We start from the raw sequence: 25,976 nt of genomic DNA, 5'->3' as shown, positions 1-25,976 counted from the left end.
ACGTGCGAGCACACGCTCCCTCTGGTGGCGAGGAGCAGAACTCCACCTCCGGCTCCGGGAACAGGCCCGCAGGCCCCGGGTTTCTGGCTGGAAGACGTACGTTCGGGGCGGTTCCTTAGGAAAACGTCCCTACCTTGTCGTTGGAGGGACGTTTTGTGAGACCAGGGGACCACACCGTGCCCCGGGCTCACTCCAGCGGCCAGTCCCGCACTCAGTAACTCGGAGGATCCCCGACTGATTCCCGTCATTGTGGCCGGGGACAGGATTAAAGATCGGACTCCCTTTTCTTGACCGCTTTTGTCTGTCACTTCCTTCTAGAGATAAAACTAAGCGAATCAGGATAATAACAATAATAATCTACTCAAAAGAGACCTTTGCTGGTCACAGCTATCAATAGTCAGCATATTAGGTAGTACACCTAATTTAAAAAAAATATTAACTCCCTTAATAATTACAGCCATAAGCCTTCTCACATGTGAACATAAATAAAAACTTTTAATAACTATGACATTATAAATGATGTAAATGAATACATATAAAGGAAGTAATTATTATCAACAAAAATTTTAACAATACAATTACAAAATAAAACTGCTAAGGAGAGAGTGGCACTATTTCGCAGTTTTATTTATCTGCTCCTCGTCCGGCTTACCAGCGGGCTTCCCGTGGCTCCTCTGGAGTCATCCGTTCTGAGACGTGGTGGGAGAAGCCCGTTGAAAGCATCCAGCCTCACCCCCGTGCCAGCTGGCAACCAGGGGGGTGTCTCAGTGGGCTGTGCGGAGACTCGTGGGTCTTCTCCTCGGGTCACTGTTTCCACACTCAACCGTGGGAGTTTCTTAAAGGGTTAGCTACAGCGTGGAATCCGAAACCCTCTCAGGAAAGTTTTCTTTCTTTTTTTTTATTAAAGACGTTATTTATTTATGTTTAGAGATGGGGGAGGGAGAGAAACACTGACGTGGGAGAGAAATGTGGATCGGTTGCCCCAGCCGGGGACCTGGCCTGCAGCCCAGGCGTGTGCCCTGACCCGAAATCGAACTGGCGACCTTTCACCTTGTGGGATGACGCCCAAGCCCCGGAGCCCCCCGGCCAGGGCACAGGAAGTGTTCGTGCCCGCCTGTGAAACCCCAGCGGTCCCCTGGCACTGTGAACAGACCGCCACCCCGCACGATTTTCCCACACGGGGCGTGTCCCCAGGTACACAGTGACCTGTGACCCCACGTCCTTTCACCCCCAGCCCCCGTCTGACCGGAAAAGGCTGCACGTTCGGGAAGCTGTCGCCCTCCCAGCGGCAGATACACATCATCCACGGTCTCACTTCTCCCTTCAAAGCGGGGACTCTTACAACTGGCCACAGACACGCTCAGCAGCTGTGCCTGAAGCGGAGGCCCACTTCGGTCGTGTCTGGGAAAACATCTACCGACGCGACGGTCCAGTCCACCGTCTGTCGCTCTCCAGCCATCCTTTCGCATAAAACGACACGTGGTGAGCCCCAGCCGGGAGCTGGGTGCTCTGTCACGCCGTGTGTGGCCCTCACCGGCTCAGGGCTCGCCGACCGCACCCACTGCGACACGGTGAACGCCTTGTTTCTGCTTGGTCGGGGCGCCTCCGGCGGGGCCGGCTGTCTCCCCTGGGTGCGTGTGTGCGTGGTGGGATGGCCCGCTCTGGCTGGAGGACGGATCTCCCCACCGCCACCCCTCCGAGGCCCCTCTGGCGCCCCGCCTCTGGCCCGGCGGTGCCGGCGGGGTGCTGCCCTGTGTCCCCGCTGGAGGGGGGGGCAGTGGGTGGCTGAAGGCAGGCCTTTGGGTTCTGGCTTCTCCCCCCGCAGGAAGCTCGTGTGGCAAGGGGGGGGCGAGGAGAGGTGGCTGTGGGCTGACCCGTGTGTGCTGGGGAGGAGGACACGCACAGGGAGATGGCTCCCGTCTCCTGCGCAGAGAGGCGGAGGCAGCCCCCTCCACCCTGCCCCCCCCCGTGGAGAGGGTGGGGACCCCTGCCCGGAAGCCCTGCTCTGGGAGGAGGAACGGCGTTTGGGGGGTGGGGGGTCGTCTCGTCTGGGTAGCTGTCTTGACGGAAATTCACTGGAACCTCTGACGGAGAAGGTCCCTCCCCGGCCGGTTCCTCCCCAGAGCTCCCTCGGACGGCCAGGGAGCGGGCACAGGACAGTGCAGTGTGTGCTGGGGGCTGGGGCTTCCAGAGAACTCGGGGTGGGGGGGTCGCGCAGGGAGGGGGTGATCAGCAGGCACCCAGCAGGGCCCTCCATGTGCGTTGGCACCCGCGTGCCCTGGCGTTCCCAGCTCAGCTTGGACGCGGGTGGAGGCGGTGGTCACGGCTCAGGGTGACCCGAGGGGCTAAGTTTAACACCGACAATGGCCCAGCGGCCCACCTGTTGCCACCAAGTGCGTCTGAGCACATTGTTGGAGGGGACAGCGGTCCGTGACCAACGTGAAGGTCAGCTCTTGGCTGTGCCTGCTCTCCCTGGGGGTGGCTGCTGCCCGGGTGCTCTCGGCTCCGAGGACCCGAGCAAGATGGCTCCCCTGCAGCCCTGTCCCTGTGCCCTTAGCCTGGCACTCCCCAACCTCGTTTCGGGACCCAGGGGACAGCGAGGATCCCTCCTGAGCCCCGAGACGCAGCTCCCCACAGCGCTGTTAGGCTGTGCTCCCAGTCTCTCGGGCACTCCTTCATGCAACGGGCACTCACGCAGCACCTACTAAGTGCCAGGCACCTTGGCGGGCGCCGAGGACATAACACGAAAAAGACATGGTGTCACCACTCGAGAGTCCTCTGACAAGAAAATCGATGATGTCAACCCAGAGGTTAAGTGCAGGGAAGGGACGCAGAGCGCAGGCAGTGGTAGTCAGGGCAGGCTTCCTGGAGGAGTCGGTGCTCCATGGAGACCTGGGGGAGGGTAGGAGGCAGCTCGTCTGGGGGCATGGAAGGGCCCTCTGAGGAGCCTCCTGTGCCCCCCAAGCTCAGGGGCACCGGGAGGACATTCAGGGAGTGTGAGACGGCTGGAGAACAACCCCCATTCCGTCCCATGGCCACTCACGGGGAGAACGGGACAGTGACCAGAGCCCCTTCCTCATTCCAGGAAGACTGTTCGGGCAGCGGCGGGGTCCTGGGGGGCCTGCAAAGAACGCAGCACCCCGAGCAGAGACGGCAGATGGGCAGGTCGGGGACCCCACATGGGGCGCAGGGCAAAACTGGGTGCTGAGCGGGTCGTGGGAGCGAGGGAGGGGGCTCAGAGCTCCGGGTTGGCTCGAGGCCAGGGGTGGGGCCTTCTGGGGGTGCAAGCAGCAGGAGCAGCAGCCTCGGGGGTCAGGGTGGGACCCGTGGGTGGGGCCCACGGGCACCTGAGCCACCCGATGGGGCGGGCGGCTGCGCTCACGAGGATGCTGGGGGCGGCCTGGGCCCCAGACACACATGCGGCCCCTGGGACGGCCGGGGTCCTGGGCCCACCGCCTCACCCTCCACGCTCGGCCCTGGGGTGACGTTTGTCCCTCTGACAAAGAAAACAATGTCGGTCCCTCCCCGTCGGCAGCATGGGAAGAGGGAGCAGTGCACCAGCAGGACGAGGGGGCCAGACAGCGAGGGGCACCGTGACCAGGCCGCAGCGGAGGCGGAGGCGAGGGCGGGCCTGCCAGAGCTGGCTGGAGCAGCTGCGTGCGTGGCTGTGGGGTTCTCCCCGTGCGGAGCTCGGGGGGAGGGGGGGCGCAGTAAGGGGGCCCTGCGGAGGGGCGGTGCAGGGTGAGGTCGAGTTCACCCAAAGGGTGCGGCCGCGGGCCAGGGTGCCTCTTTCCCTAACTGGTTTCCCCGCCCGGGTTCTCAGAGTGGGGCGCCCAGGAGAGCAGCATCACCTGAGAACTTGTTAGAAATGCAAATTTCCGGGCCCCACCCGAGACCTGCGCAGCCAGGTCCTCTGGGTGGGCCCCGAGTCTGCGTTGCTCAGCCCTCCGGCATCCGGCAGGCTGAAAACCGCGGGGCTGGCAGGGGCCTGCCCTGCCCCGCCCCGAGCCACGCGGAGGCGCGGGGTGTGGGGGGGGGGGGCGCATACAGCAGGAGCCCCTCGCCTGCCCGGAACAGCTTCTCGGCGGAAAGAGGAAAGGCACCCCCGAGAGAGGGGACAACGTCCCTGGACCCCGAGAGCAGCTCTGGCGGAGTGGCGGGTGGCAGGAGCGACGGGTGGAGTCCGGGGTGGAGACGGGGGAAGGGCGGTTCCCAGCAGGCCTGGAAGGGGGCGCTCCCGCGGTGGGGACCTGCGGGCTCCGAGGAGCAAGGCAGAGCCCCCCAGTGTCGGGGCTGGGAGGCGCCGGTGGGCCGGGGCAGGGCGGAGGTTCCGGGGGCCGGGCGCTGGCAGGGGAGGCCTGGGGCAGGACGCGGGAGGGGACCGCGGCAGCGGGAGACCGGGAGCTGGGCTCCCGTCCCGGCCTCGCGGACGGCTCCTGCGCCGCCTCTTCCCAGGGTGGGGTGCGCCCTGGTTTCCCAGGTCCTTCTCCCCCTCCGCGCCCCCCACCCCGCCCCGGCTCCACAGGATCAGCCCCAAACCCCACCTGCTCATTACGGGGTTTCTGGAGAGGCAGCCTGGCGTGCAGCAGGGGCCTGCCGGGACCTGGCCGCAGGCTCCCAGGTGTCAGGGCGCAGCGGGCGGCGCAGCGCGGGCCGGGGCCGGGGGTGGCGGCCCGGGGGCTGGACGGCCGGGAGAAGGTGGGCGGGGCGGGGCGGGCGGCTCCGGGCGAAAGGGAGGCTCCGGGTTCGGGCAGCGGCGGGGGGTGTGGGAGGCAGCGGCGGGGGAGGCCGGGGAGGAGGCTTTGGCCAGGCCCGCCCACCCTCTTCTCCGGCTGCAGCTGGCCCCGTGGGCTGCCACTCCGCCCCCCGGCCCCGCCCAGGCCCCCCCGCGCGGGTTCTCCGCCTGAAAACCGCACCAACACCATCCGTCCGCGCACACGGCCGCGCCGCGCGCAGCGAGCTGCTCGGAGAGTCGCTCACTCTGAGCATCACGCACGGTTTTGACGCTCCCGTGGGTTCGACGTCCATTCCGGGGTCCCAGGGGAGGCCGCCGCGCCGGCCGACACCGTGCTGGGCGCCGGCGGGGCCGGGCTCTGGCCCCCCCTCGCCTGTGGGCCCGGGGGTGGGGGGGGGGCTCAGCCCCGTCTCCTCCTTCCCAGCATGCGGCGAAGAGCAGCGCCCGCCTCCGGGGGGCTTGGAGAGCGGACACTTGTCCGCGGTTCCCCGCAGGCAGGCCCCGCGGGTGTGGGGTGGGGTCCCTCCAGGCGGCCTCGCCTCAGCGCCCGGCTGCCCGCCCCCGGGTCACAGGTGGAGGGGGAGGCTCCGGAGGGCTCAGCTGGGAACGCGTCGCCCTGGCCTGTGTCGCCCGCGCGGTGAGCCCCCCTGTGGCAGAGCACGGAGGGGCGAGGGTGTCGGGCCTCCACTCGGAGCTCAGCCGCCGGAAGCCTGGCTCTGGAGCGGTGGGGGAGGGGCCGCGGCTGGCGGTGCCGGGGGAGGGGCGGAGGGGCCGAGGCCGCTGTCTCCGAGCCTGGAAGACGGACGTTGCCGCGTCCGGTCACCGGCTAATCTGGGCTCCTCGCTTCCCGCCCAGTGCCGGGCAGCGGGAGGATGGGGCCCCGACTCCACGCCCTCCCCAGGCTGAGCTCCCCTGGCCAGACACTTCCTCCCCCGCCCGCGACCTCGCGCGTCCTGGGAGGGGGCTCTGGACCGGGGACAGGGACCCTGCCCCCACTCTGCCCCAGCAGCGCCTGGGCAGGCACGGCCGGAGACCCTCAGAGCCCGCGACTCCCCGTGCGGAGGGGCCCCGCTCCACCCGGTTTCGGGCGGTTCTGACCGCCGGTTGCTCACGTGTCCGTCAGTCCGCGCTCTCTCTGTCTCTCCTTCCCGAGAGCAGGCGGGCCCACGCGGAGAACTCATTGTTTGTGTGCGTACTGATGCGTTACAAGAAAGTTCTTGTCTAACTCGTAGACATGGTCAGCCACGCCAGCGCGGACGCCCGGGGTCTCGGCGCCAGCCCCCGCCCCCCATTCCTCCTCTGACCCCGGCTGCCCTCTGGCTCGTGCTGGCCTGGGAGTCCCACGCCGCCCCGCCCCCGCCCTCCCCCAGGACAGGTGGGACCCAGCCCCCGAGACAGCTGGACCCTGTCCCCTCGCCGGGCGGCCGTCCAGCCGAGCCTTCCCCGGCCGACCTGGCAGGGCCTCAGGCGGCCGGGGCTGGGTCTCAGAGCGACGGGGTCCGAAAGGCAGGGCCTGAGCGCCCCCTGGGCGCCGTGGGTGCCTCTCCTCGGACTCCGCCCACCGGCGCTCCCCGCCCCCCGCCGGTGAGGCCCCGGGTAGCGCCCCAACATCCGGCGGTCGGCCAGGCTGCCCGAGGGCCTCCGGGCGGGGCCCGGGTCGGCAGAGGCCGGACAATTACAGCCGCAGGGTCAGCGTAGCGGGCATTGTCTCTCCTGACCACGGGGTGTCGTGTGTCGTCAACCACCCTAAAAATACCCTGCAAACAGGTGCGGACCTGTGCACGTGTGGCTGGACAAAGGGCAGCGGGGAGAGGGGACACGTCCCACGGAGTCCCTTTCCCTTTTCCATGACAGAGGGGTCGTGGCATCATGGAACAGGCCCTCACCCCCCACCCCGCCCCCAGCGCTGCAGCCCAGGGTCCGTGGGTGCCCCGCCCCCACCCCCCCTCCGGGCGCACCGCTGCTCCGGCCCCTCGGGTCCGCCGGCCACTCTCACCCCCACACGAGTCTGCAGCCCCGGGCCAGCTGTGTGAGTGAGTGTGTGTGTGGGCCGGGGGAGGGGGCGGCGGGAGGGCCAGCAGGTCCGTTCTATTTTTACCGGCCAGTGGCTGCGGGCCGCAGCCCTCAAAGGCTCCCCTCCGAGCCGCCCCGCAGTTCCACTTCGACTGGGGGACGAGCCAGCCCAGCTCCCGCACTCACGCTGCCCCAGGTGAGTGCCTGCAGCCGGGGAGCCCGACCCCGCACTGGGCGCGGCGTCGGGAGAACCGAGGGCTGGAGGTGGAGCAGGACCGGCTCCATGGCCCAGGGGGTTCCCCGGGGGCGCACGCAACTCCCAAACACCCCCCACCCCCAGCACGGTGTCTCGTCCAGAGGAGGGACACCCTCCTGCCGGGAGGACCGACAAAGCCAGAGCAGAACTTCCCACCAGCAGCTCCAAGAGCCCAGGGCACGGCCGAGTGGTCTCGTCTTCCCCGCGGGCCAGCCCGCAGGTCCCAGGAGGGAGAAGCAGCCCCTGGGAGGGGCGGCCCTGGGGACTGGGCGGGGGCACGGGCTCCAGGAGGCGCCTGGTGGGCACTGACAGGGAGCCCTGCCCGCGGCAGAGAGACAAAGGGGCCGGGGAGAGGGCCCCGGAGGCCCAGGAGACTGGAGCCGGGTGCCCCCGAGGACACCCCCACCCCTGTGTCTCTGTCTCTGGGGGGTGGCTGAGCTGCCCCGCCCGCCTGTCCTCAGGGCAGGACGAGAGCAGGTGGGGGCGGACTGCCCAGCCCTGAGCAGGAGGGGCAGGCGGCTCCAGGTCGGGGCCGCACCTGAGCGTCTGCACACTGACCGCCTCAGGGAGGGCTGCACAGCTGGGGGAGGGCGGGACCTCTGTCTGCACTGGGGGCTGAGAGCAGCGTCTGCACGGGGGGGGGGGAGGAGACAGCCCCTCGCAGTCCTGGGGCCAGGCTTGAGGGGCCACACTTGTCGTGGCCAGTCAGCACGCACCAGACGCCCTTGAACTGGGTCCAAGGACGGGGCGGGGGACCAGGAGGGAGAAGAAGAGCAGGAGACTCACTTGAAACGTGTGTCCCTGATTCCAGCTGTGCAAGCAGACCAGTCCTCCCCAGCACACACAGCCATGCACACTCACACTGACACACTCAGTCCCAGAGTCTCAGTCCCGGCCCCAGGGCCTCGGGGAGCTGTGTGCCTGGTCCCAGTCCCCCACTGGGTCCCCCACCCCCCGCCTGGGGGTGTCTCTGATTATCTCCTGCCGGCCACTGTGGGGACCAGGAATGTGGCCTCCGACCTCCCATTGGCTGCCGTCTGTACACCAACTCCTTATCGGGCCCCTGCCTGTCTTCCCCGGGGCCTGTCGGCGGGTCCTGTCTGCTGGGTGTCACCGCCCAGGCTGGGGACCCTGGCCTGGCACGGGCTGGGCAGGTGGGCTCCACACTGGTGACAGGGGCCTCTGCGCAGGCGTGAGCCCTACCAGGTGCCCACCACGGAGCGGGGGAGGCGCATCCGGGAGGGAGACAGGAGACGCACTGCTGAGGCCCAGCACTGGGACCGGCATTCTGGGAGGGCCTCGGGTGGCTCTGCCCCAGCCAGAGATTCCTGTGGGGCTTTCTCAGCGTCTCTGGAGCCGCAGAGCCCCAGACCAGCAGCTGGCGATGAAATCAAACTTGAGCCAAGCATCTGGGGAATGCATGGTGGGCGGTGCCCACCTCTCCCCCTGTGCCCAGGGTGACAGCTGAGACTCCAGGGTCACCCCTGGCCCCCAGGGTGCACTCCCACCCCCACACCCCCATGCTAAGCAGGGGCAGGGCTGGGGCCAGCTGGAGGGGACTCAGGAGTCGTGGTCCAGCCCCCCTCACGGGGCGAGGAGATGCTTCATGGGCACAAGGGAAGGAGAGGCTCCAGGCAGAGGGGGCCACTCCCCAGGTGTCCTCTGGATGCTGACCCCCCCACCCCGCTCCACACCAGCCCTTTGGACCAAATCCAAACTCCTGGGCCCGAGCTCCTCCCCCTGGAAACGCTGGTCCCCCCGTTCCCTCCCTGCCCCAGTCAGGGCCGCTGGCCTGCCTGCACGCCACTGTCCCCAGCTGGCCCCTCTCTCCCCTGACCTTTTGCACAACCTCACCCCTCCATGGGCCAGGCCTGAACCAGAAGGCCCCTCTGCACCCTCAAGGGCCCCTACTTAGCCCGGACCCCCAACTGACAGGTTAAAGGGGACCCAGGATTCCCTGGTCAGGGGCTTGGAACTGTCGGCCCCCCCAGGGCTCCCCTGGAGGATTCTGGACTCCCATGGTGACCCTTGTGACCAGAGCTGTCCACTCTCAGGATGGATTTTGCTTAGTTTACGAGGAACATTTGGGTCAAACAAGGGTTCAAGAGCTAAGTGTGGAGGGGAAATGGACTTCCCCAGCCCCCGGTTTTGCAGAGAGGCCCGCTGGCCTGGGGGTGGTCAGGACGAGGACCAGGGTAGACACAGGTCTGTCTACCTGCCTCCCACCGGCTCAGCCCCCACCAGGGCCTCCCTCGGCCCCTCCCCGGGGGCAGCCTCACTGTGCCCGGGTGTCCATTACACGGTGAGGAGCGGGAACGGCCCCCTGGAGAGAGGCACAGGCCCCGCCCCACGCCGCCCACTGGGGCCAACTCTGCCTGGGCGTTTCCTCCTGGGGTCTGGCTCTCTCTCCCTGTGGGGCTGGGGCGCTGGGCTGCGTGGCCCCCCACTAATGAGTCCTCCGTGCCCCCAGGTGCTGTCCTGCCGCCACCATGCCGGAAGTGTGAGTACGCCCACCCCACGCTCGGGGCTCTGCTGCCTCGCCCCTGCCAGCAGCAATCAGCCCCAGACTCGGGCCCCCTCAGCTCACCCCCCGGATCTGCTCCCCAGAAGGCGGGATCTTAAAAAGAAACCGTCCCCAGTGCCGGGGGTCCCCATGTCCCCCAATTCCCCCAGCCCTTTGAGCAGAGCTCAAGCCCTCGGGCTGCCTGGGAGGACCTTGCTGGCCTGTTCCAGCGTCCGTCTGTCTGTCTGTTCTGGTCAATGTGTCATATGCACCAGGCCGTGACTGTCACCGGCCTGGTAGGTGGATGACCCTCTACCAGGGCCGTACCTGCCACCCAGGGATGCAGCTTCTAGCTGCCAGGCCCCCAGTCTGGGCTCCCCTGACCTTGCACCCTGCGCCCCCACTGGCATGGGAAGCCCCGCCCAGCAAGGCCAGAGGGCCGTGGGGGGTTTTATTCTCTTCTGCGGGGACCCTGAACTGGTCCCCCCCTTGAGGCCGGGGTCTTCCTGGGCCCTGACGTCACCTCACCTGCCCGCACGAGCTGCCCACCCGTGGGACGCGGCTGCGGGAATAACGTGCCCTGTCTGCCTCCTGCTCTCTCCCTGGTCCTCCTGCGATGGGTGCCTGCAGCGAGGTGAGCCAGTGTGGGGTGTCTCTGTCCGGGTTAAATCCAGGGACGGTGGAGGCGGGGCGGACCCTGGGGCACAGGAGCCAGAGATTGGATCCCGACCTGGGGCGGGGGCGGGGCCCAGGGGCTTAGCAGATTCCCAGAATAGACGCTGTAGGTGAAGCTTCTGGACCACGGGCTCCTCAGGGTCTGGGGAGGGGTGCCCAGTGCTCGGGGTCACAGGAAGGTGACCCTGGCTGTGACTCAGCACCCTGCCCTTGCCCTGCACCCTCGCCCAGCAGGGCCCCTGGGTGACCCACTCTGAGGGCCTGTCCAGCCCAGGTGTTGGGCGTGAGCATCCAGAGCTCCTTTCCGTGGCTGTTCGCCTGTGATGATCGGGCCTTAGTTGGGGCGCTCAGCACCCTGATCCACAGATGAGCAGGGTGGCCCCCCAGAGGCCACAGGACCCCAGTGCCTGGCAGGGGTCCCGCCCCAGCAGAGCCAGATGAGAGTGGGGGCTCGGCCTCTGGGTCCAGGGAGGTGCCGCCACCACCACCACCCTCTCTGAATGTGGGAGTTCTGGCCCAGTCACCATGGGGGGCTTTGAAGGGAAGACAGTCACCCTGTCCTGGCCGGGGTGTTGGTTCTGCAGCCCCTGCCTCACCTGTCCTCCCCTTCTCACCTGCAGAGAAAATCCAAGATCTCCGCATCCCGCAAACTCCTGCTGAAGGTGAGCATCCAGCCAGGCTCAGAGGTGGTCCCTGGGACTGGGGGTCCTCGGAGGTGGCAGTGAGCAGGCAGGGGTGGGAGGCCAGGGAGGGGCCAGGCATGGGCCAGGGACTCTTTTTGGGGCCTTGTGGGCAGACAGAAGTGGGTAGGAGGAGGCTGGGAGGAAAATCAGGTCCCGGGGACCCCAATCGTGTGTGGTCACATGGTATCTGTTCCCACACGCTGCCACGCTCAGTGCCAGTCCCGGTCCCAGGCTCCCAGGGCGTGGGAAGCGGGAGCCCGCACAGCCTGCTGAGGCCCCAGCCGGCCCAGCGGGGGGCCCGCCTTCCCTAAATGCCTGGACTGGGGAGGAGCCTGGGCCCAGTCCTAGCTGACCAGCCCTGTCCTGCCCAGAGCCTGATGCTGGCCAAGGCCAAGGAGTGCTGGGACCAGGAGCAGGAGGAGCGAGAGGCAGAGAAGTCCCGCTACCTGGCTGAGCGCGTCCCCAAGTTGGAGACCAGGGGCCTGTCCCTCAGTGCCCTGCAGGTGAGCCTGGCAGCTGGGGGCAGGCTTTGCAATCTGAGGGCAGCGTTTCCTCACTCACACTCCCTGAGGGTGCTGGGGTTGGAGCCCATTGTACCTACAGGTGCTGGGACAGAGGCTGCCCAGCTGGGGGCATCAGTGCCCCGTGCGGACGGGGCGGGCAGAGGTGGACAAGGTGGGTGGTGTTGCAGGGGGAGGTGGCAGGACCTCGGGCACCCCGCTTCTCCAGGAGATACTGTCCTCCCCTCCGGAGGGGGGCTTTCATGGTGGCCACACACCGGCCCCCTGTTGACAGACCAGCAGCTGCAGAGAAGGACGTGGAAGGATTGGAAGGATACGGGACCCATCGTCACCCCCCAGCGGTGGCATCGTTAGCCACTTTCATTTCACACACAGCTCTCAAACCTTCCCCGGCCAGCTTGTGTCATTTTCACCAGAAGAAAATGCTTTCGAGGAAACACAGGCACTGAGAAAGGGAGACACAGGCTCCCTCGCTGAGCGGTGGGCATCGCAAACCTCAGAGGGAAGGGGCTCCTATCGGGACCACCGGCCTGGCAGAGGGGCTGGGGTGCCCTGGGCACCAGGGAGGGGGCAGGACAGGAGGTCCCCACTCTCGGCACCCCCACTCCCCCTGCTCCCCCCAGGACCTGTGCCGGGAGCTGCACGCCAAGGCGGAGACGGTGGACGAGGAGAGGTACGACATCGAGGCCAAGTGCGCACACAACACCAGGGAGGTGAGCCGGCGGGGGCTCGGCGGGGACTCGGGGTGCAGACGTGCAGCTGTGCGCCGGTCCCGCTCCTTCTGCGGGGTCGGGGGTGGCCGCTCAGCGGGACTCGAAGGCCCCCCAGCCCCTCACCCGGGCCCCACAGGGCTGGAGCTGGCCGAGAGGGAGGGCGCAGAGGTCCTCCCGAGCCCACGCACTCCTGCCTGCAACGGGGCGGCCGCTCTCACTCACCACGCAGACGCACGCGCCCGGGAGTAACTTCCTCCCGTGGGATCGGCCTTCCTGTGCCTTTGCCCCTCCCTCACACCTGCGGGCCAGTCCGGTGCTGTTCCGGGCACCTCCCAGGGGGGCACCAAGGGCCAGAGGGGCCCCAGTCACACACTCCACGGCTGCAGCTCCCTTGACTGTCCCCAGATGCTCAGGGCATGAGGGCACCGCCCCTGCTTCTCTGTGCACGGGCCACGCAGAGGGGGAGGGAGGTCCCAGAGCCACCGCCCGCCCCTTCCTGGCCGTGTCCTCTGTGGGTCCACCAGCTCCCCAGCCGTGAAGCCCTGGAAACCGCCCCCCCAAGGGGTCAGGACCTGCGGTTTATCCGCACCCCAGGACCAAGGCTGGGCGGGGAGGACCAGTTAGGCGCAGGGGCTGGAGGAGGCTCAGCACACTGGGAGCAGGACGCCCCTCTGCTCTCGGCCCCCGAGGGGGAGGGGGGCGGCTCTGTCTGTCCCTTACTCATCGTCCATCTGGCCACACACACGCGGCTGATTGCAGAGGGAGGGGGTGCGTCGGCATGTCCGGGGGGTCTGGAATATCTGGGGCGCATCTCTGGCCCAGTGGTGCCCCCCTCCAGCGAGCTCCGGTCCTCCCCCGCAGATTAAGAACCTGAAGCTGACGGTGCTCGACCAATGCGGGAAGTTCAAGCGCCCAGCCCTGCGCAGGGTCCGCGTGTCCGCCGACGCCATGCTGCGCGCCCTGCTGGGCTCCAAGCACAACGTGTCCATGGACCTGCGGGCCAACCTGAAGTCCGTGAAGAAGGAGGACTCCGAGAAGGTGAGGCCTCGGGGCCTTGGGCCCACCGGGCTCCACCTGCCCCGCCCCCACAGGGCCCCAGAGGGCGGAGCGCTGGTGCAGGAAAAGGAGCCCCACCAGCACAGCGAGGCTTCTTGGAGGAGGCGGCCTGGGGCTGCTGAGCGGGAGCTGGAGGGGGTGTGGGCGGGGCCTGGAGGTGAGGCTGGGGCTGCAGAGCGGGAGCTGGAGGGGGGGTGGGCGGGGCCTGGAGGTGAGGCTGGGGCTGCAGAGCGGGAGCTGGAGGGGGGTGGGCGGGGGCCTGGAGGTGAGGCTGGGGCTGCAGAGCGGGAGCTGGAGGGGGCGTGGGCGGGGCCTGGAGGTGAGGCTGAGCTGTGGGTCCCAGGCGGGCGGGCACTGGTCGGAAACCATGGTCCCCTGTGGAGGGTCAGCGCGGGGGCGTGTGGTGTCTCTGAGCCTGGGGTCTGCCCGCAGGAGCGTCCCGTGGAGGTGGGAGACTGGAGGAAGAACGTGGAGGCCATGTCCGGGATGGAGGGCCGGAAGAAGATGTTCGACGCCGCCAAGGCTCCGGCCCCCCAGTAGAGGTGGCTGGGGACCCTTACCTCCTGTTGGGGGCACCGGGGGTCAGAGGGTGACAGGGACCCGGTGCAGGGCAGGAGCATAAGGACCAGACCCACCTGGAGCCACTGAAGGGAACCTGGGGTCGCGCTGGCCCTCGGCGGGGCTCTGTCTGAGCCAGGGCCCTTGGGCTCGGGGAGTCTGCAAGGGGTCCTGCCCCCCAGGCCTTGCCCACATCGGGTGGGGCTCTGTGCGGAGAGCACAGACGCCCGCCCTCTGGGGAAACTGGGCCCAGCAGCATGTGAGGCCCCAGCAGACCCTCCGAGAGCGAGGCTGGGTGGAGGGGCGGGGCCGCGGGAAGTGTGGGCGGGGTCAGAGGTGAAGGTTCAGGACAGCAGGGGTGGGAACACCCAGCAGGGGAGGGGGCAGGGCCGGGGAGTGGGGAGCCCCGAGTGGAGCTGCAGTGACGGGGGCTGGGACGGCCGTGAGTGGAGGCTCCGGGGGAGCCGCTGTGGGCGGTGGAGCAGCCCAGGGTGCACTGGAGTGGGAAACCCCGGGGTCTCGGGCGTGGCGGGGGAGTCAGGGACCCAGCAGATGCACGCAGGTCCCCGGGACTGATGGCCGCCTCTCGCGCCCACAGGCCCGGGCTGCACTGGCTCCGGACCCCTGGGTGGTCCTCCCTCTGCAAGTCTCTCCACCTGCACCAGCCCCCACCGCCCCTCCCCCGCCAGCCTGAGTGAGGTTTCTGTCCCTGGAGCAGGACCAGAGGACACACACAGGAGAACCGCGGTGTCTGAAGACCTCGCCCCAGCCCGGCGCCCCTCCGACCTCGCTGCTCTGACCTGCAGAGTGGCCACAGGCTCGGTGGCCTCTCCATTAAAAGCCCAGTGTCACCAGCGTCTCGGGGAGTCTGTGATGAGAGGGCTTGGTGCCCCGCCCCCACCAACGAGCAGCCTGGTCGGCATGAGGGCTAAGGGGGGGGTCAGCAGGGTGGCCAAGGTCCCCTGGGACCCTCAGCCCCATCCCAGGGGCCTCGCACAGCTCACCTGCCCTGGTGGGCACACAGCTCACCTGCTCTGACCTGGGAATCAGCCCCGGCCCCCCCATTTCCCACCCTCTGACTCCAGCCACCAAGAGGGGCCTGGGCCCCCAGACCTCATGGGGCCTGAGTCCTCCGCCCCTTCCTCTGCAGCAAGGACCCTGTCCCCACTGCTGCTGGACCTGCCAGGCTGTCCTGGGCGGAGCCATCACGGGGCTCTCAGTCCCCACCCAGTCCTGCAGGTGCAGGGCAGGGGCCCAGGTGGCCACCAGGTGGCGCCTTCCCATCCATCCTGGGGCTTCCTCACCTGCACCCACCCTGGCCCCAGCTGTTTCCTGCAGGCTCCTGGACAGGGAGTCCACTCCCTGGGGTGGGCCATGGTAGGCTGTCCTCTGGGCCAGGTCCTTCCTCCATCCCCCCAACATCTGGGTCCAAAGCCCGGTGAGGGCACCAGCCTGGGGGGTGGGGATATGGCACTGGGGCAGCCCCCTCCCCCGCCCCCACAGTGCGTGTCCTGGAGACGCTGAGCTCAGCCCTCAGAGCAGGCGTCTGGGCCTGACCTGGGCCCTCGGCCTCCTGCCCCCAGGGCAGGACGAGCCCCTGCCACCACCTGTGCACCCCCATCCTGCCCTCTGCCCTGTGCCCTCTGCCCCCAGCGTATTGTCTGCCATAAACGCCGGGTGTAAAGTGCAGTGCCAGCTGCTCGCCGGGGCAGGCTCTGGCACCCAGGGCCGCTCAGCGCCAGCCAGCGGGGGAGTGGCAGTGGGGCGCTCAGGGGGCAGCGATGGGCCCGGGTCCCCGCCACAAGCAGCTGAGTGGCACACAGGCAGACAGGGGTGCAGAGATGCCATTCCTACCACACCCAGTGACCGTGATCTGCAGGACACACACACGCACTCACACACACTCACACACTCACACACACAGGGTGAAGCGGAAAGTGAGCACGTCCGTCGGGGGGACGAGAAGACGGGAGTGGCCGCGTGGTGTGCAGGAGTTCACACGCACATGCCGACGTCACACAGAGGAGACGCCGAGGGGCACACGCGTGTGTGGACCACGCTCTGCTTCCTGGGAGGGGGGTCATGAGGGCGCCGCGCCCGGGGGTCCTGGGCAGGGGCCACAGCCTGTCTCCAGGCGAGAGAGGCTCCTTCTGTCCCGCCCTCCACTGTGCGTGCGTCCGTCACAGGGTCGTCAGTGCGCTCTGCTCACTTCCTGTGGGGCAAGTCCCGGGGCGAGGCCGCCGCCCCCAGGACTCCCGGCCAGCAGGGGGGAAGGGGCCCCATCTCTGCTGCCAGGACCGGCGTCAGGCTCTGGAATCCCCCACCCCCACCCCCACCTTCAAAGGGCAGCTTCTCCTTCCCCAAAGGGGCCAGCGTGGGGATCCCCGGGAATCCCTGTCCCCGCAAGAGCAGGGTTGGAAGTCACACCTGAGAGTCCCCGGGCCTCGCGTATGCGCGCGCACACACACACGCACACACACACATCCTGCAGGTACCCGTGTGCCCCTCAGGGTCAAATAAGCCCCTTTCTGTGTCCTGAGTTTTTTTCTACCGTGGGGTTTCCATAACTGTACCCGCTGAGGTCCCTCCTGGAGACTGACCTCCGTCCCTGCGTCGCCCCCAGTTCCCTGTGTGTCCCCCTCTCCAGAGGACCGTGACACCCAGGATGGACGTGAAGGGGCCGGTCAGGTGTCTCAGCGGGGTTGGACACCTTTCTGAGCAGCAGGTTGTGGGGTGACCACGTCCCCTTGGGTGAGCTGTGGCTCTTGGTGCAGAGAAGCTGGGGACACTTAGGACATCTGGGAGACCCCTCTGGGCTGGGGCCCACCCTGGGGGGTGGTGGGGAGGGAGTCCTCTCAGAGGCTGCTAGGCTCCAACGGACCACACACCACGGAGGCTCCCCGCCCCAGAACCTGCCGTCCGGGGCTCACAGGAGCTGCGGGAGCAGGCTGGCTCAGGTCCCAGGGAAGACGTCAAGTTCAGGAAGGACACGGTGTCTGAGAAAACGTTATCCTTTGAGAAGCCAGTGGTCTCAGTGACAAAGCTGGTCCCGACAAGAGGCAAGGTCTGGAAGAAGCCTGAGCTTGTGGTCCAGGAGCAGCCTCAGCCCAGGGAGCAGCCCCAGCATCAGGAGCAGCCCCAGCCCAGGGAGCAGCCTCAGCCCAGGGAGCAGCCCCAGCCCAGGGAGCAGCCCCAGCCCAGGGAGCAGCCTCAGCCCAGGGAGCAGCCCCAGCCCAGGGAGCAGCCTCAGCCCAGGGAGCAGCCTCAGCCCAGGGAGGAGCCCCAGCCCAGGGAGCAGCCCCAGCCTCAGGAGCAGCCCCAGCCTCAGGAGCAGCCCCAGCCTCAGGAGCAGCCCCAGCCTAGTGAAAATTCCTAGGAAGGAGGAAGAGGAGGGCACGTCCCCCTCCCCCAGGGCCACCTACAGCAGCTCCCTGCAGCGCTCCAGCCCCAGGACCATCTCCTTCCGGGTGAGAGCCCAGGGCCCCGCTGTCCGTACCCTGGAGGGCAGCCCGGGGACACGGTGTCTGCCACAGCATGGGGGCCTTGGGTCAGACATGAGGACCACCGTCTGGACAGAGGGGGCTTTGGAGTCCCCTGGGGGCCAAAGCAGAGCAGGCTGAGTTAGGAGAGGTGGGCAGCTTAGTGGCTTGAAGGTGGGTGTGGACACACGAGAGCAGCACCCCCTGGTGGTGAGACCCGGGGCTGCAGGAAGATGGAGTGTGGTGGGGATGCTGGAGGGGTGCTGGAGGGTATCCTGGAGGGATGCTGGAGGGGATGCTGGGGGGTATCCTGGAGGGATGCTGGGGGGATGCTGGAGGGGTATCCTGGAGGGATGCTGGGGGGATGCTGGAGGGGATGCAGATGGGGATGCTGGAGGGGATGCTGGGGAGATGCTGGGGAGTGCTGGAGAGGATGCAGGTGGGATGCAGGAGGGGATGCTGGAGGGGATGTAGGTGGGATGCTAGAAGGACCTTGGTGGGGATGCTGGAGGGATGCCACAACCTGCCTTCATCACTTCCTGTCCTCACCAGAGAGGAGGGCAGGGCCTTACCCCTCCCTGGGCTCCCTGGGTACCTCTCCTTAGACACCATCCACCAGTTCTCCGTACCAGGAAGGGCCCAGTGAAGCTCTTTAACATCCAGCTACTGGTCAGGCCTCTCCTGGGTGTCCAATAGGGGCCAGTGTCCCGTTTGTCCTGGCCCAGCCTGGGTTCGGCACCAGGAGGTGCCCGACAATAATAGCCACAGGATTAACATAGCGGGCATTGTCTTTCTCTGACTATTGGGTGGGTATTATGTGTTCTTCGACCATCCTAAAAATACCCCGCAAACAGGTGCAGACCTGTCGACAAGTGGCTGGTGACAAGGACTGTGGGAGAGGGGACACAGTCTCACTGGGGTCTGGGCCTGGGGTGTGGGCTGCCCCTGGGTCCCCGGGAAACCTGGATTCCTAAGGACCCATGGGGCCAGGATGCAGGGCATCTGTTGACCCTCAGACTCCCGTGGGCAGCGGTGGCTGGGCCACCTCAGCCCTGGACGCCTGCTGGAGTCCCAAGTGGAGATCACAGGAGTCCCCGGAACATGTGGGCTCGGGTCCTGGTGTTCCCTGTTCCATGCCACAGGCATCCAGCCATGGAGACAGTCCCCCCAGCCCCTGTCCCCAGCCCTGCAGCCCCAGGACTCCTGGTGGTCCCTGCCTGGTCCCATCCCTGCTCCAGCCCCCTTGGGTCAGCCTGGCCATTCTCTCCCCTCATTGGCTCCCTGGGGGTCACTTAGAGGTGACCTCTGTGTACACAGGATCTGGGCGTCCTCTGAGCCCCCCCACATGTCTGCGGCCCGTCGGCCAGCTCTGTGGGAGCCTGTGTGGTGTTGGCTTCGGGAGGTGAGGGTGGGAGGGGGCGGCGGGAGGGCCAGCAGGTCCGTTCTATTTTTACCGGCCAGTCCCTGCGGGCCGCAGCCCTCAAAGCCTCCCCTCCGAGCTGCCCCACAGTCTGCCTTCCACTTTGGGACGAGCCAGCCCAGCTCCCGGACCCACGTGCCCCAGGTGAGTGCCTGCAGCCTGGAAGCCCGACCCCGCACTTGGGCGCGGCGTCAGGAGAGTGGGGGAGAGGGAGCCTTGTGGAGGGCAGCCCTGGGATGGGGTGGGGGGCACAGGCTCCACGAAGAAGTTCAGGGGGCGCCTGGTGGGCAGTGACAGTGAGCCCTGCCCGCGGCAGAGAGACAAGGGGGCCAGGGAAAGGGCCCCGGAGGCCCGGGAGACTGGAGCCGGGTGCTCCCGAGGACACCCGCACCCCTGTGTCTCTGTCTCTGGGGGGTGGCTGAGCTGCCCCGCCCGCCTGTCCTCAGGGCAGGACGAGAGCAGGTGGGGGCGGACTGCCCAGCCCTGAGCAGGAGGGGCAGGTGGCTCCAGGTCGGGGCCGCACCTGAGCGCCTGCACACTGACCACCTCCGTGAGGACTGCACAGCTGGGAGAGGGCGGGGCCTCTGTCTGCACTGGGGGCTGAGAGCAGCGTCTGCATGGGGGCGGGGGGGAGACAGCCCCTCGCAGTCCTGGGGCCAGGCTTGAGGGGCCACACTTGTCGTGGCCAGTCAGCACGCACCAGACGCCCTTGAACTGGGTCCAAGGACGGGGCGGGGACCAGGAGGGAGAAGAAGAGCAGGAGACTCACTTGAAACGTGTGTCCCTGATTCCAGCTGTGCAAGCAGACCAGTCCTCCCCAGCACACACAGCCATGCACACTCACACTGACACACTCAGTCCCAGAGTCTCAGTCCCGGCCCCGGGGCCTCGGGGAGCTGTGTGCCTGGTCCCAGTCCCCCACTGGGTCCCCCACCCCCCGCCTGGGGGTGTCTCTGATTATCTCCTGCTGGCCACTGTGGGGACCAGGAATGTGGCCTCCGACCTCCCATTGGCTGCCGTCTGCACGCTGACTCCTTATCGGGCCCCTGCCTGTCTTCCCCGGGGCCTGTCGGCGGGTCCTGTCTGCTGGGTGTCACCGCCCAGGCTGGGGACCCTGGCCTGGCACGGGCTGGGCAGGTGGGCTCCACACTGGTGACAGGGGCCTCTGCGCAGGCCTGAGCCCCACCAGGTGCCCACCACGGAGCGGGGGAGGCGCATCCGGGAGGGAGACAGGAGACGCACTGCTGAGGCCCAGCACTGGGACCGGCATTCTGGGAGGGCGGGCTGGAGGGGGGGGCGGGCCTCGGGTGGCTCTGCCCCAGCCAGAGATTCCTGTGGGGCTTTCTCAGCGTCTCTGGAGCCGCAGAGCCCCAGACCAGCAGCTGGCGATGAAATCTAACTTGAGCCAAGCATCTGGGGAATGCATGGTGGGCGGTGCCCACCTCTCCCCCTGTGCCCAGGGTGACAGCTGAGACTCCGGGGTCACCCCCGGCCCCCAGGGTGCACTCCCACCCCCACACCCCCATGCTAAGCAGGGGCAGGGCTGGGGCCAGCTGGAGAGGACTCAGGAGTCGTGGTCCAGCCCCCCTCACGGGGCGAGGAGACGCTTCATAGGCACAAGGGAAGGAGAGGCTCCAGGCAGAGGGGGCCACTCCCCAGGTGTCCTCTGGATGCTGTCCCACCCCTCCACCCCGTTCCACAACGGCCCTTTGGACCAAATCCAAACTCCTGGGCCCGAGCTCTTCCCCCTGGAAACGCTGGTCCCCCCTTCCCTCCCTGCCCCAGTCAGGGCCGCTGGCCTGCCTGCACGCCACTGTCCCCAGCTGGCCCCTCTCTCCCCTGACCTTTTGCACAACCTCACCCCTCCATGGGCCAGGCCTGAACTGGAAGGCCTCTCAGCACCCTCAAGGGCCCCAACTTGGCCCGGACCCCCACCTGTCAGGTTAAAGGGGACCCAGGATTCCCTGGTCAGGGGCTTGGAACTGTCGGCCCCCCAGGGCTCCCCTGGAGGACTCTGGACTCCCATGGTGACCCTCATGACCAGAGCCATCTACTCTCAAGGATGGATTTTGCTTAGTTTACAAGGAACATTTGGGTCAAACAAGGGTTCAAGAGCTAAGTGTGGAGGGGAAATGGACTTCCCCAGCCCCCGGTTTTGCAGAGAGGCCCGCTGGCCTGGGGGTGGTCAGGACGAGGACCAGGGTAGACACAGGTCTGTCTACCTGCCTCCCACCGGCTCAGCCCCCACCAGGGCCTCCCTCGGCCCCTCCCCGGGGGCAGCCTCACTGTGCCCGGGTGTCCATTACACGGTGAGGAGCGGGAACGGCCCCTGGAGAGAGGCACAGGCCCCGCCCCACGCCGCCCACTGGGGCCCACTCTGCCTGGGCGTTTCCTCCTGGGGTCTGGCTCTCTTTCCCTGTGGGGCTGGGGCGCTGGGCTGCGTGGCCCCCCACTAATGAGTCCTCCCTGCCCCCAGGTGCTGTCCTGCCGCCACCATGCCGGAAGTGTGAGTACGCCCACCCCACGCTCGGGGCTCTGCTGCCTCGCCCCTGCCAGCAGCAATCAGCCCGGGACTCGGGCCCCCTCAGCTCACCCCCCGATCTGCTCCCCAGAAGGCGGGACCTTAAAACAGAAACCATCCCCAGTGCCGGGGGTCCCCATGTCCCCCAATTCCCCCAGCCCTTTGAGCAGAACTCAAGCCCTCGGGCTGCCTGGGAGGACCTTGCTGGCCTGTTCCAGCGTCCGTCCGTCTGTCTGTTCTGGTCAATGTGTCATATGCACCAGGCCGTGACTGTCACCGGCCTGGTAGGTGGATGACCCTCTACCAGGGCCGTACCTGCCACCCAGGGATGCAGCTTCTAGCTGCCAGGCCCCCAGTCTGGGCTCCCCTGACCTTGCACCCTGCGCCCCCACTGGCATGGGAAGCCCCGCCCAGCAAGGCCAGAGGGCCGTGGGTTTTATTCTCTTCTGCGGGGACCCTGAACTGGTCCCCCCCTTGAGGCCGGGGTCTTCCTGGGCCCTGACATCACCTCACCTGCCCGCACGAGCTGCCCACCCGTGGGACGCGGCTGCGGGAATAACGTGCCCTGTCTGCCTCCTGCTCTCTCCCTGGTCCTCCTGCGATGGGTGCCTGAAGCGAGGTGAGCCAGTGTGGGGTGTCTCTGTCCGGGTTAAATCCAGGGACGGTGGAGGCGGGGCGGACCCTGGGGCACAGGAGCCAGAGATTGGATCCCGACCTGGGGCGGGGCGGGGCCCAGGGGGCTTAGCAGATTCCCAGAATAGACGCTGTAGGTGAAGCTTCTGGACCACGGGCTCCTCAGGGTCTGGGGAGGGGTGCCCAGTGCTCGGGGTCACAGGAAGGTGACCCTGGCTGTGACTCAGCACCTTGTCCTTGCCCTGCACCCTTGCCCAGCAGGGCCCCTGGGTGACCCACTCTGAGGGCCTGTCCAGCCCAGGTGTTGGGTATGAGCATCCAGAGCTCCTTTCTGTGGCTGTTCGCCTGTGATGATCGGACCTTAGTTGGGGCGCTCAGCACCCTGATCCACAGATGAGCAGGGTGGCCCCCCAGAGGCCACAGGACCCCAGTGCCTGGCAGGGGTCCCGCCCCAGCAGAGCCAGATGAGAGTGGGGGCTCGGCCTCTGGGTCCAGGGAGCTGCCGCCACCACCACCACCCTCTCTGAATGTGGGAGTTCTGGCCCAGTCACCGTGGGGGGATTTGAAGGGAAGACAGTCACCCTGTCCTGGCCGGGGTGTTGGTTCTGCAGCCCCTGCCTCACCTGTCCTCCCCTTCTCACCTGCAGAGAAAATCCAAGATCTCCGCATCCCGCAAACTCCAGCTGAAGGTGAGCATGCAGCCAGGCTCAGAGGTGGTCCCTGGGACTGGGGGTCCTCGGAGGTGGCAGTGAGCAGGCAGGGGTGGGAGGCCAGGGAGGGGCCAGGGAGGGGCCGAGGGGCTCTCTTTGGAGCCTTGTGGGCAGAGGATGTGGGTAGAAGGAGCCTGGGAGGAAAATCAGGTCCCGGGGACCCCAATCGTGTGTGGTCACATGGTATCTGTTCCCACACGCTGCCACGCTCAGTGCCGGTCCTGGTCCCAGGCTCCCAGGGCGTGGGAACCGGGAGCCCGCACAGCCTGCTGAGGCCCCAGCCGGCCCAGCGGGGGGCTCACCTTCCCCTCAGGCCTGGCTGACCAGCCCTGTTCTGCCCAGAGCCTGATGCTGGCCAAGGCCAAGGAGTGCTGGGACCAGGAGCAGGAGGAGCGAGAGGCAGAGAAGTCCCGCTACCTGGCTGAGCGCGTCCCTACACTGCAGACCCGTGGCCTGTCCCTCAGTGCCCTGCAGGTGAGCCTGGCAGCTGGGGGCAGAGCTGCGGAGACGCCTGGCACCAGGTGGCAGGCTTGTCACCTCACAGGGCTCCCAGCTCTGCAATCTGGGGGCAGCGTTTCCTCACTCACACTCCCTGAGGGTGCTGGGGTTGGAGCCCATTGTACCTACAGGTGCTGGGACAGAGGCTGCCCAGCTGGGGGCATCAGTGCCCCGTGCGGACGGGGCGGGCAGAGGTGGACAAGGTGGGTGGTGTTGCAGGGGGAGGTGGCAGGACCTCGGGCACCCCGCTTCTCCAGGAGATACTGTCCTCCCCTCCGGAGGGGGCTTTCATGGTGGCCACACACCGGCCCCTGTTGACAGACCAGCAGCTGCAGAGAAGGACGTGGAAGGATTGGAAGGATACGGGACCCATCGTCACCCCCAGCGGTGGCATCGTTAGCCACTTCCATTTCACACACAGCTCTCAAACCTTCCCCGGTCAGCTTGTGTCATTTTCACCAGAAGAAAATGCTTTCGAGGAAACACAGGCACTGAGAAAGGGAGACACAGGCTCCCTCGCTGAGCGGTGGGCATCGCAAACCTCAGAGGGAAGGGGCTCCTATCGGGACCACCGGCCTGGCAGAGGGGCTGGGGTGCCCTGGGCACCAGGGAGGAGGCAGGACAGGAGGTGCCCACTCTCGGCACCCCCACTGCCCCTGCTCCCCCCAGGACCTGTGCCGGGAGCTGCACGCCAAGGCGGAGACGGTGGGACGAGGAGAGGTACGACATCGAGGCCAAGTGCGCACACAACACCAGGGAGGTGAGCCGGCGGGGGCTCGGCGGGGACTCGGGGTGCAGACGTGCAGCTGTGCGCCGGTCCCGCTCCTTCTGCGGGGTCGGGGGTGGCCGCTCAGCGGGACTCGAAGGCCCCCCAGCCCCTCACCCGGGCCCCACAGGGCTGGAGCTGGCAGGCAGGGCCTGAACGGAGGTGGAGGGCGCGGAGGTCCTCCCGAGCCCACGAGGCCAGGCACGCACTCCTCTGTCTGACCGGACTGGCCCCTCTTACTCCCCCGGCTCCCCCCTGAGCTCCGGCCCCTCCCCCGCAGATTAAGGACCTGAAGCTGACCGTGCAGGACCTCCGTGGGAAGTTCAAGCGCCCGCCCCTGCGCAGGGTCCGCGTGTCCGCCGACGCCATGCTGCGCGCCCTGCTGGGCTCCAAGCACAAGGTGTCCATGGACCTGCGGGCCAACCTGAAGTCCGTGAAGAAGGAGGACTCCGAGAAGGTGAGGCCTCGCGGCCTTGGGCCCACCGCGCTCCACCTGCCCCGCCCCCACAGGGCCCCAGAGGGCGGGGCGCTGGTGCAGGAAAAGGAGTTGAAGCCGCAGGGCGAGGCTTCTTGGAGGAGGCGGCCTGGGGCTGCAGAGCGGGAGCTGGAGGGGGCGTGGGTGGGGCCTGGGGGTGAGGCTGAGCTGTGGGCCCCAGGCGGGCGGGCACTGGTCGGAAACCATGGTCCCCTGTGGAGGGTCAGCGTAGGGGCGTGGGGTGTCTCTGAGCCTGGGGTCTGCCCGCAGGAGCGTCCCGTGGAGGTGGGAGACTGGAGGAAGAACGTGGAGGCCATGTCCGGGATGGAGGGCCGGAAGAAGATGTTCGACGCCGCCAAGACTCCGACCTCACCTTAGAGGTACCTGGGGACAGGTTCCTACATCTTGCAGCCACAGCAGCATGTGAGGCTCCAGCAGACCCTCCGGGAGAGCCAGGCTGGGTGGAGGGGCGGGGCCGTGGGAAGTGTGGGCGGGGTCAGAGGTGAAGGTTCAGGACAGCAGGGGTGGGAACACCCAGCAGGGGAGGGGGCAGGGCCCGGGAGTGGGGAGCCCCGAGTGGAGCTGCAGTGACGGGGGCTGGGACGGCCGTGAGTGGAGGCCCCGGGGGAGCCGCTGTGGGCGGTGGAGCAGCCCAGGGTGCACTGGAGTGGGAAACCCCGGGGTCTCGGGCGTGGCGGGGGAGTCAGGGACCCAGCAGATGCACGCAGGTCCCCGGGACTGATGGCCGCCTCTCGCGCCCACAGGCCCGGGCTGCACTGGCTCCGGACCCCTGGGTGGTCCTCCCTCTGCCTGTCTCCCCACCTGCACCAGCCCCCACCGCCCCTCCCCCGCCAGCCTGAGTGAGGTTTCTGTCCCTGGAGCAGGACCAGAGGACACACACAGGAGAACCGTGGTGTCTGAAGACCTCGCCCCAGCCCTGCGCCCCTCTGACCTCGCTGCTCTGACCTGCAGAGTGGCCACAGGCTCGGTGGCCTCTCCATTAAAAGCCCAGTGTCACCAGCGTCTCGGGGAGTCTGTGATGAGAGGGCTTGGTGCCCCGCCCCCACCAGCGAGCAGCCTGGACGGCATGAGGGCTAAGGGGGGGGTCAGCAGGGTGGCCAGGGTCCCCTGGGACCCTCAGCCCCATCCCAGAGGCCTCGCACAGCTCACCTGCCCTGGTGGGCACACAGCTCACCTGCTCTGACCTGGGAATCAGCCCCGGCCCCCCCATTTCCCACCCTCTGACTCCAGCCACCAAGAGGGGCCTGGGCCCCCAGACCTCATGGGGCCTGAGTCCTCCGCCCCTTCCTCTGCAGCAAGGACCCTGTCCCCACTGCTGCTGGACCTGCCAGGCTGTCCTGGGCGGAGCCATCACGGGGCTCTCAGTCCCCACCCAGTCCTGCAGGTGCAGGGCAGGGGCCCAGGTGGCCACCAGGTGGCGCCTTCCCATCCATCCTGGGGCTTCCTCACCTGCACCCACCCTGGCCCCAGCTGTTTCCTGCAGGCTCCTGGACAGGGAGTCCACCCCTGGGGTGGGCCATGGTAGGCTGTCCTCTGGGCCAGGTCCTTCCTCCATCCCCCAACATCTGGGCCAAAGCCCGGTGAGGGCACCAGCCTGGGGGGTGGGGATATGGCACTGGGGCAGCCCCCTCCCCCGCCCCCACAGTGCGTGTCCTGGAGACGCTGAGCTCAGCCCTCAGAGCAGGCGTCTGGGCCTGACCTGGGCCCTTCAGCCTCCTGCCCCCAGGGCAGGAGGAGCCC

General features: G+C 67.7%; 2 protein-coding genes across 4 annotated transcripts; both read left to right on the top strand.

Annotated features, from left to right (window-relative positions):
- Positions 1–6,636: 6,636 nt before the first annotated feature.
- LOC123804309 (troponin I, slow skeletal muscle-like) lies at positions 6,637–14,569 on the top strand. Of its 3 annotated transcripts, none has more exons than XM_045816433.1 (9): positions 6,637–6,764; positions 9,475–9,504; positions 10,138–10,141; positions 10,803–10,844; positions 11,237–11,368; positions 12,010–12,099; positions 12,961–13,137; positions 13,588–13,697; positions 14,312–14,569. In XM_045816433.1, exons 2-8 carry the CDS (start codon positions 9,494–9,496, stop codon positions 13,693–13,695), a joined length of 564 nt encoding a protein of 187 aa, XP_045672389.1. In that variant the 5' UTR covers positions 6,637–6,764; positions 9,475–9,493; the 3' UTR covers positions 13,696–13,697; positions 14,312–14,569. The 3 variants fall into 3 exon arrangements, with proteins under 3 accessions (XP_045672389.1, XP_045672399.1, XP_045672380.1); XM_045816443.1 differs by having other exon boundaries at positions 6,637–6,768; XM_045816424.1 differs by lacking the exon at positions 6,637–6,764 and adding an exon at positions 6,801–6,944.
- A 4,133-nt stretch (positions 14,570–18,702) lies between these two features.
- On the top strand, positions 18,703–25,226 carry TNNI1 (troponin I1, slow skeletal type). The gene is given in 10 exon segments (XM_045816602.1): positions 18,703–18,756; positions 21,089–21,118; positions 21,749–21,752; positions 22,414–22,455; positions 22,819–22,950; positions 23,644–23,682; positions 23,684–23,734; positions 24,021–24,197; positions 24,486–24,595; positions 24,980–25,226. Coding segments are annotated over 8 exon segments (564 nt in total). The 5' UTR covers positions 18,703–18,756; positions 21,089–21,107; the 3' UTR covers positions 24,594–24,595; positions 24,980–25,226.
- Positions 25,227–25,976: the final 750 nt, after the last annotated feature.

Source organism: Phyllostomus hastatus, unplaced genomic scaffold, assembly GCF_019186645.2.
Source record: "Phyllostomus hastatus isolate PE091 unplaced genomic scaffold, TTU_PhHast_1.1 phas_contig_148, whole genome shotgun sequence".
Taxonomy (NCBI): domain Eukaryota; kingdom Metazoa; phylum Chordata; class Mammalia; order Chiroptera; family Phyllostomidae; genus Phyllostomus; species Phyllostomus hastatus.
The sequence above is the reverse complement of the archived record's forward strand: the minus strand, read 5'-3'. Positions and strand labels throughout refer to the sequence as shown.

Coding starts and splice junctions, on each gene's coding strand:
- LOC123804309 (XM_045816433.1), top strand. Junction 10,845..11,236: donor CCCGCAAACTCCTGCTGAAG/GTGAGCATCCAG, acceptor TGTCCTGCCCAG/AGCCTGATGCTGGCCAAGGC. Junction 11,369..12,009: donor TGTCCCTCAGTGCCCTGCAG/GTGAGCCTGGCA, acceptor TGCTCCCCCCAG/GACCTGTGCCGGGAGCTGCA.